This window comes from Olea europaea, chromosome 12 (assembly GCF_002742605.1).
Source record: "Olea europaea var. sylvestris chromosome 12, O_europaea_v1, whole genome shotgun sequence".
Taxonomy (NCBI): domain Eukaryota; kingdom Viridiplantae; phylum Streptophyta; class Magnoliopsida; order Lamiales; family Oleaceae; genus Olea; species Olea europaea.
Window position 1 is genome coordinate 1,441,852 of NC_036248.1, and position 9,700 is coordinate 1,451,551.

Consider the following 9,700-nt stretch of genomic DNA (forward strand, 5'->3'; position numbering starts at 1 on the left):
CCTTGATGTTGTGATTTAGGGTTTATGATGTAATCTGCGATTCTATGATTTCATCTATGTTTCCTTGGATTCAGTTTATAATAAAGATATCGAGATCAAAACATTTCAAGAACTACATGGAATGTGACGGCGAAATGGTCGAGAAGCTGCTGAACATGAGTGTTCAGGCTAATGTTAATCTTGTACCTAAGGATACCAATGATACAGAATCCTTGGAACAGTTTTGTAAGTAAACTGTTAACCCAATTTGGCACTACCATGGAGGATGCCATGTGGGCAAGGTGGTGGGACCCGATTATCTGGTTCTTCGAGTTGAGAGGCTCCGTGTTATTGATGGTTCAACGTTAACGAAATCGCCCGGGACTAATCCTCAAGCCACAATGATGATGATGGGCAGGTAAGATCACAATATTCTTTTTTCACTATGCTAAAATAAGTGCTTCAAAGTTGTTTTCTTGGAAAAGCAAGTTTTCTTTACAGAAAAAGTAACTTTGAAAATTATATTTAGCAAAATAAGTAAAATTTTTGACTTGTACAAATGCAGGTTCATGGGAATGAAAATATTGAGAGAGAGATTGGGAAGAGCAGCTGGAGCATAGAGGGTCAGTTTGTATTTGTATAGGAAAACTTATCTTTTCATATTAATTATATATTAATTCTAAGCTATGAATTATGTAAAGACTGAAAAACTTATATGGAAATGGGAAATCAGTCATTTCCTATCATGTGTATCCATTATATGATACATCAAATCTCCTGGTGAAAGGATTGTTTGCTGAGGCATAGTTTGTTTCGATCAAATCAATTAAGTTCAAGGATTGCCCTCTCTCATTTATAAAATCTGTACGTAAATCATCATCTTGATAGCATGTATTTCCAATTCTTTATAATCAAGATGAAAATATAGTTGAGTTAGTTTCACGGCGTTTGGTACTAACTAACCATATACAAAATTATAAGGTGTAAAGAAGATGTAACCTTTCATTCTTCCTTCCAATTCTTTGAAATTAAAGAATAGTGACTTGTTTTGATAGAGAGAATATAATCATACTAGACAGTATTCAAGAAGAATACGAAGCTCTAATCTTGTAATATTAATGATTTCTTGGTTATGTAAATCCCTTTAAAACTACTCATGAGAAGTTGCCCAGTGAGGGGGGCGAGGAGCTTTGTTTTCATTCTCCCTTCTCATTCCACAAACTTGCACCAAAACTGAAGAAATCTAAACTGAAGATTTAAACAAATAAAACCACATATAAAATAGGCTAATTAACACAAAAAGTCTCACTTTTCAATATTTTTGTGCAAAACATTCCTACCTTTAGTTTTTTAACAATTTCATCCACTGATCGTCAAATGCTCCGTTAACTCAACAAAAGCTAATTAGTATAAAAATCATAGATTTTATTTATTTATTATTATTATTATTATTATTATTATTATTATTATTTTTTGGCAATTTCATTTTTCATTGTGGAAAATGTCATTCTATCCACCCATAGTCAGACACTTAGTCAACTCAACAAAAGATGTAATTTTTCTTTTAAAAAATTAAGGGTAATATAGTCTTACTCAATTTTTCCATTGGCCTTCTTCCCACTTTTAAAGTTAATTGTTCAAAATTAAAAGTAATATAAAAATAATCTATACAATTATTCCATTTAATAAATAAGAAATAGCATATAAAATATTGTATTTCACATTGAGAAGAATAATGACTACTGTAATATTGGATTACTCATAAAATTTGGAACGGTAGATGAAAAGATTAAATATGTGGTTGATAAGCTAGAGATGTACATTCTCATTTAAGTTTATTAAGGGTGCAAATAAGGGTAAAATAACAAGAACGATAGCACATGTGATACTATAAATAACCCATCAAATTTTAATGATGAATGGTCCGTCATTTATGAATGGAGAAGATGAACTGGACCTCTTTTTTTTTTTTTTTTTAACATGAAATTGAACTCGTGATAACCATCCAAACCTATTAATACGTTTTACATGTAACAATCCTATCTTTTAATATACTTTGCGAAAAACATCCCTACTTTTAAAACTAAGTCACGTAAAACATCCATACCTTTGTAAAACGAAAGGTATGGACATTTTGCACAAAAATATTGAAAAGCGGAGACATTTTGTGCTATGAGCCTTTTTGTTGAGTTAACAGAGCATTTGATGGCGGGTGGATGGAAGGACATTTTCTGCAATGAAAAGTGAAAGTGGGGGTGAAATTGCCAAAGAGATGAAAAATAAGGACTTGTTGCACAAAAACATCCTTAGCCTTTAAAATGATTCATCATTCAATCATCAGCGCACACAGTAATTACTACCTTGAAATCATTGTCAATGAGAATTGGAAGGAGGAAGAAAAAAGCTAAAATCTTGTACATTATACTGTCAATTCTATCCAATATAGCGTACGGGTTTGGCAACTGCCTAACTCTTTTGTTTCAGTTGTTTTACAATTACACTACTATCCAGGGAGGAAAAAAAAAAGGTACAGTAATAGACTCCCTGTGGTGCCGTCTTTCAGATTTGCCTGATACGACTAGCAAAAATGGCTCAGTTGACTCCTGAATCCTGACTGTAGAAAGGCCAAGACAGAATGAGTTCCCAGCATAGACAATCCACCTTCCCACACAACCGGAATCCAAGAATGCCAACCATATAATGGTTAACATAATGGATGTCATCTCCTGTGGATCAATATCCCAAGAAAACGAATTGCAGATAACATATTATATCAAATGCAGTCCAGCATCTACCTCGGGAACTATTCTGCAGTAAAAAGTTGAGTTAGGGAGGGAGCGGTTATGGTGGCTGCATTTAACATCTTCCAACTGAAAATTTTCAAAAATTATTGACAAAGATGAAGTTCATTGCACTTCAAATCCAAATGTTAGTTGAGGATTTATATAGGTCCCTTGTCCTTGATTTGCTTACATTGCATAGATATGAGTGCCTGGAAAAAAAGATCTTCCAACCAGAAATGAACGGATAAAGACTATCCCAGCTCATAAACTGTTTGATGCAAAGGCCTATAGTGTCACTAAAAAGAGTTTGTAATGCATTATTGTAGATGATGTTAAGTTCAGGAAAAGGAGAAGAAAGATGGGTGTGTAGTGATTTTTAATACGTACAAAAAAAACAAAGTGATGAAGAAAAGAAGTAGGTAGAAGAAAACAAGCCCATTTACTGATACGTGACATATGCTACAAAGGATTGCTTTTGAATAATGATTTCATAAACTCCGTTGCTTTCAGCAAAGAGTATTACCATAGTATCATTTTGTGTTTTTAAGCTTAGCTAAACATGTTCCCGAATTAGAAGTCAACTTTTAACTAGATTTCCGAATTCAGCTACTATTTGATGATCGTGGCACACAACATGAAAGTAAAAAAATGTTGGCTTCAATTCATTAAGCAAGAGGACAGCATTAAATGCTGAATTTCTCATTAAGCAGTATAAGCCAGTTAAACTGATTTTTACATCTAAATGTAATTGAACAAAGAACGATAATACCTGTATCCAATTGGGTGGATAAAGTTCTCATCCTTGCAAGTCCAAGATCCATCAATAATGGCACGTTCAGCTTTGTTCCTCCAACATCTCGTCAAGCATTTCCACACTTCTCTTGGACATATCACCACCCCGTAACAATGTCGTAAGAAACCTTGGGTACAATGTAGGATAATCTAGGCTACCAGACACATCCTACATGAATGAAAGTTAAAACTTGATACGTACTGCACGCATCGTAACTTACTCATCGAGATAATCATGTCCAATTTCCAATTCATGACCAAAAAATTCACATTTCTTTTTAAACATGGGAAAAATGCACCAATGGTCTCCAATCTATTGCTCAAGTAGTAAGTTGATTTCCAACGTTTAAAATGAAGCAAGGTTGTTCTCTAGCTTCCATTATATTTGTGCAGTAAGTCCTCAATGATGGGAACAACCAAAATCTTCGTTATATCAAAATGTGATCTTCAGTGAAACTCGACACCCTCAAATTTTCAATTCCATCCCAATTCCCAAGTTAAGAAGAAAAAATGTAACTTCACAAAGTTGGAGAAGATAACATAAAGATTTAACTGACATTCGGATGATTTGTCATGTGGGACTAATTGTGCAATGAGAATGGAAGGTTGGACCAACTTACTAATGCAGAATAGGTTGGGGGACTAATAGTGCAATTTTCCCATTTAACTTCACACATGACACAAGCAAAATCTACAGGAATACATGCACGTATATGCATCTATAGCCCACCCACCCACACACACACACTGGTGGGAGTTTATGAAATATATGTTTCTCCCATTTGCATCTATAGCATTAAAAAACATGCATCCATTGCATACTGGAGTTTTTATGAAATTTATGTTCTCCTAGCAGGAGACTAACTTATGGTAGTAATTTTAAGAAATTTTGGTTTATAGTAGAACAAATGTCTAATGATAACATGATACTAACATAAATTGGCATGGTTGGATCCATAAGGTAATCCGTCTCTACTCAAGCTAGAGTCAGAAGATTTTGATGGATTTATTTAATAATTGACTCCGGAAAATAACAATAGAAGCTTTAATTTTTCAGGTGAAAACAGAAAAGGTGATTGTAAATGCAAGTAATCCTATAAATGTCCTATCAATTAAAACTAAAATAATTTATAGTTTAACTTAAAGTATGGCTAGAATGCGAAGAGACAAACCATTGGCTGAAAAACGCCTTGAGACCCAACATTTACAATTTGTGTCTCCATTGGCCCCTGCTGTACAAATGATGGCATTCAATAAATTGTTCTTTAAAAAAAAAAAGCCCGTAAATAAACAAAGAAACCAACCTTTCCTTTCTTGTTTGCATTTCATCATTATTGAAAAAAAAAAAGCCCGTAAATAAACAAAGAAACCAACCTTTCCTTTCTTGTTTGCATTTCCATCATTATTGACCAATTCCTTTCCAGAATCTATTCTCTTGGAACCCTTGTTTGTCCGGATCACATCATCATTAGGCATTTGCTCTCCACTTGTGATAGTGCTACCTTGGTTTACTCCCACAACACCTTGAATGGGAAGAGTTGCCGATATGTTCAGTCTCAAATTATTTTTAGAAGGGTTACTCACGTTTTCACATTGTAGCAGAGCCTCTTCGATGGCAGCAACAGCAATACCGTAACTATCCTGAGACAGTGACCCTTCTTCACCTAATATTATAGCTCGTTGGCATAGATCATTGTAACGACGGACTTTAGATTGTACCTCATCCAATTTTTCGCTTATAGCAAGCCTACTAGTGGCAGCATTAGTCCACCGTTGCAGTATGTACTTAAACGGTATACTGAATACGCCAGACATTTGAAGAACCACAATGGCATGTCTACAAAGATAACCTTTATATTCAAATGAAAGACATGAACAATATATATCTGATTCTAGTTCATTCCATTCCACAATAAAATCCTGATTATCTTCGAAGTCTTTAACCCCATACATTACAGTTGACCCGTCTTGTTTTTCTTTTTTCAGATGGCATGCGGCAGCTCCCAGTACCTCGATTTGAAACTTTTTGAATATTTCATGAGTATATACAAGAAACATTTGTTTCTCAAAAGGCGAAGGGGACTTCAGCTCGGGTGTTTCATGCCAGGCATCAAAATTTGCTTTGGCCTCCTCTTCATACATGTCTTCAAGGATTAATTTGTATTGTCCTATCAAATCCTTGAGAGAAGTTTCCCTGTTGATATATTTGTCAAAGAAAGAGTTCAGACTTTCTGATCTCGTAGCTACATACAATCCAGCAAAAGACATGCCCTTCATAAATGTAGGCACCCAGAGCTTGCGGTCTTCGTACAAGGATTGCATCCACCGGTCTTCTCTTAGCCTAAATCTCTGGAGCAATTTCCGCCATCTTTTTTCAAATAATTCTTCAGTCCATGACCTATATATGCATTTACGAAGTTTTTTCATGAATGTATCGTGCCACGGGCTCTGATAATCAAGATGCCTAGGGATCTTTTCCAGTACATTCCACAGGTGGAAAAAATGATGAGTGGGGATCTTTTCCAGTACATTCCACAGGTGGAAAAAATGATGAGTGTCGGGAAAGACAACTGGAACAGCTGCCTTGATGGCATCATTTTGGTCAGTAAGTATGATTCTAGGACTTTCTTTCCCCATTGCCAAACGCCATGTTTGCATCAACCAAACAAAAGTATGCACAGTTTGATCTGCAATGAATGCACAACCGAGCAGCGTGGGTTGAATATGATGGTTCACTCCAATAAAGAGGACCAATGGAATTTTAAACTTGTTTGTGAAATATGTCATGTCAAATGATACCACATCACCAAAATATGCATACTCCTCAATGCCTTTGTCATCAACCCAAAACACATTTCTCAGCCGATGCTCTTCATTGAAGTCCAAAGCATAAAAGAATTTTGGATTCTCTTCCTGCATGTGCGCTAAAAACTCCAGTACAACTTGTGCACCCCCGTCTTCCAAACTCAAATACCGCCCCCTATCATGCTGATTCCGGACAATATTCTCTGAAGAAAGAACTGGAAAATGATAAGCACCATATTGTTTTGACCCTGCAGCAAACATTTTCCTCTTCCGAACTTTAGCATCACTGTTATCAGGATCAGCATTTCTATGGCTTCTAAAAAAGTGTGCTTGAGCAGGTAAAAGCTCGTGGTTGTGCTCCTTAACAAAACTATGAACATACCATTTCTCATTCGGCCTTCGCTTCACATGCATACTAGCTTTACAACCTATCTTAGGAGACGGCCTAGGATTTATGGCATCATCAGATTGTTGCTTGTTACCATACCTTATGCATGAAAATTTCGCATCAATAAATTCCTTTGAAGCTCGAGAACGGCGACTGCTCAATTTGGCAGTGCCAAAACCAGCAGATTTAGCGTATTCTTTATAGAATTCATAAGCAGCCTCATGTGTGTCAAATTCCATATCATCTCGAGGTTCTAAATTCGGGTTTGCGACTGTGACGATAGCATTGGACTCCATTTTGCAGGCGGGAAATTCACTAAACTTCAGGAAAAAAGGAATCAAATACTTGCACTAAAGACTTTTCATTTATACGGCTACCTTGTTTTGTAATTTCAGTACAGGGAGAAGATTGTAAAACATTTATACTTCAGCAATTTCCCATAACAGCACCTACATTTAAAATTTAAAAAATTAAGTAAAGGACCAAAATTAAGCTAAAATATTGGAAACCCAGAACTAGAAAACTAAAAAAAAATAAAATTAAAAAATTAAAATAGGGATTGTACCTTAATTGCAGGTTTTCCTTTGGGTACCCAGCTTCAGGTGAAAAGGGTTTCAAGAAACACAATTGATGTATTAAAATTGAAAAGCGAATTAACCTTGAGATTGCAAAATGGCGAAGATCAAAGAAAATATAAACGAGAGAAATTTCTATAGAGCAATATGGCGTGGTCGTCTATGTTACTTGGCAGTGAATGGGCCAGATCAAGCTCAATACGTTGAGATTATCCATGGCCCGAACAGCCCAAAGCATCGATTCATATCGTATTTTATATATATATATCACCACTTAACATATTAATTTACGAACATATGATATGGTGAGAAATGATTGAACCAAAATCTCTTCAATCAAATAGAAGAAGAATAAGGCCACTTAATTAGGCTTAAAAATAGGGGAGTGAAGAAACAAATCGATATATCAGAAATGATTAGGTATTTTTGTTTTAATTTTTCAAACTGTCCAACTATGCGTTAAAACATGTTCGATCTTGATTTGACCTTGAATACGTAGCATGATTGTAAAAAAAAACTTTCAATTTGTTCGACACCTCATTAATATGTAAAATTTTCTTTAACTCTTTTATGCACAATATCCACAGGGGATGACCCGGGGTCTTATAGGGTCAATTGACCTCCCAATTTCTGTCTTCTTTCTTTTTTTGCTGCTTCTTATTTTATATTTTTTAATTTAGAATATCAAAGTTTAAAACCTATAATATAAATATATTATGCAACCAATAACTTCAAACTCAATTTTATGCCTTTGTTTTTCTCTCTCAATCTGTCGATTACAGACTGCCATTATCATTTACGATTTACCCACCGTTTGAAAGCTTGATTGTGACCCCCTAACCTAAAGGGTCTAGATCTGCTCCTGAATATCTATGTTGGTATAATGAACATGTACCAGATGGCAAAAAAAGTCTAATCATGTCTATCATGTTGCTCCTTCCCAATAATTTGGGACAGTTAACCTTGTGATGAGTTGAAAATTGTTGGTTGATCTTTTCTTTTTGAAAAAATAATACAAATGCCTAGTTAAAACGATATGGTAATATTTTCATTGCGCGTGTTTGTTCTCATCGAAGAATTGAATCTCGTTAAAAATAAGGGTAATTGGTACAAAACGTTCCTACCTTTTAAGATTTTTGTGAAAAACGTCCATACCTTTCATTTTTTAGGTTTCAAGAAACACAATTGATGTATTAAAATTGAAAAGCGAATTAACCTTGAGATTGCAAAATGGCGAAGATCAAAGAAAATATAAACGAGAGAAATTTCTATAGAGCAATATGGCGTGGTCGTCTATGTTACTTGGCAGTGAATGGGCCAGATCAAGCTCAATACGTTGAGATTATCCATGGCCCGAACAGCCCAAAGCATCGATTCATATCGTATTTTATATATATATATCACCACTTAACATATTAATTTACGAACATATGATATGGTGAGAAATGATTGAACCAAAATCTCTTCAATCAAATAGAAGAAGAATAAGGCCACTTAATTAGGCTTAAAAATAGGGGAGTGAAGAAACAAATCGATATATCAGAAATGATTAGGTATTTTTGTTTTAATTTTTCAAACTGTCCAACTATGCGTTAAAACATGTTCGATCTTGATTTGACCTTGAATGCGTAGCATGATTGTAAAAAAAAACTTTCAATTTGTTCGACACCTCATTAATATGTAAAATTTTCTTTAACTCTTTTATGCACAATATCCACAGACCCGGGGTCTTATAGGGTCAATTGACCTCCCAATTTCTGTCTTCTTTCTTTTTTTGCTGCTTCTTATTTTATATTTTTTAATTTAGAATATCAAAGTTTAAAACCTATAATATAAATATATTATGCAACCAATAACTTCAAACTCAATTTTATGCCTTTGTTTTTCTCTCTCAATCTGTCGATTACAGACTGCCGTTATCATTTACGATTTACCCACCGTTTGAAAGCTTGATTGTGACCCCCTAACCTAAAGGGTCTAGATCTGCTCCTGAATATCTATGTTGGTATAATGAACATGTGCCAGATGGCAAAAAAAGTCTAATCATGTCTATCATGTTGCTCCTCCCCAATAATTTGGGACAGTTAACCTTGTGATGAGTTGAAAATTGTTGGTTGATCGTTTCTTTTTGAAAAAATAATACAAATGCCTAGTTAAAACGATATGGTAATATTTTCATTGCGCGTGTTTGTTCTCATCGAAGAATTGAATCTCGCTAAAAATAAGGGTAATTGGTACAAAACGTTCCTACCTTTTAAGATTTTTGTGAAAAACGTCCATACCTTTCATTTTTTGGCAATTTCACCCCGACCTTTGTTTTTTATTGCGCAAAATGTCCCTACATCTACTCCCCGTTAAAATGCATCGTTAAATCAAAG

At 34.8% G+C, this 9,700-nt stretch overlaps 1 protein-coding gene and 1 pseudogene across 6 annotated transcripts; one reads left to right on the forward strand and one right to left on the reverse strand.

Annotated features, from left to right (window-relative positions):
- The window catches only part of LOC111405047, an 11,975-nt pseudogene extending 11,201 nt beyond the window's left edge, over positions 1 to 774 (forward strand).
- A 1,582-nt stretch (positions 775 to 2,356) lies between these two features.
- LOC111405104 (protein FAR1-RELATED SEQUENCE 4-like) lies at positions 2,357 to 7,565 on the reverse strand. 6 transcript variants are annotated; one of them, XM_023033828.1, is made up of 5 exons: positions 7,313 to 7,565; positions 4,929 to 7,196; positions 4,727 to 4,783; positions 3,532 to 3,637; positions 2,357 to 2,787 (listed from the first exon to the last, which is right to left on the reverse strand). In XM_023033828.1, exons 2-4 carry the CDS (start codon positions 7,041 to 7,043, stop codon positions 3,623 to 3,625), a joined length of 2,187 nt encoding a protein of 728 aa, XP_022889596.1. In that variant the 5' UTR covers positions 7,044 to 7,196; positions 7,313 to 7,565; the 3' UTR covers positions 2,357 to 2,787; positions 3,532 to 3,622. The 6 variants fall into 6 exon arrangements, with proteins under 6 accessions (XP_022889596.1, XP_022889592.1, XP_022889594.1 ...); XM_023033824.1 differs by having other exon boundaries at positions 3,532 to 3,723; XM_023033826.1 differs by having other exon boundaries at positions 2,357 to 2,782; positions 4,727 to 4,786.
- Positions 7,566 to 9,700: the final 2,135 nt, after the last annotated feature.

Bases quoted from the DNA above. Each gene is read 5' to 3' on its own strand.
- LOC111405104 (XM_023033823.1), bottom strand. From the start codon at position 7,043: ATGGAGTCCAATGCTATCGTCACAGTCGCAAACCCGAATTTAGAACCT. The intron at 4,787-4,928 runs GTTGGTTTCTTT...TCATTTGTACAG, and splicing joins ATGCAAACAAGAAAGGAAAG to CAGGGGCCAATGGAGACACA. The intron at 3,724-4,726 runs GTTTGTCTCTTC...TCATTCATGTAG, and splicing joins AAGGCGTTTTTCAGCCAATG to GATGTGTCTGGTAGCCTAGA.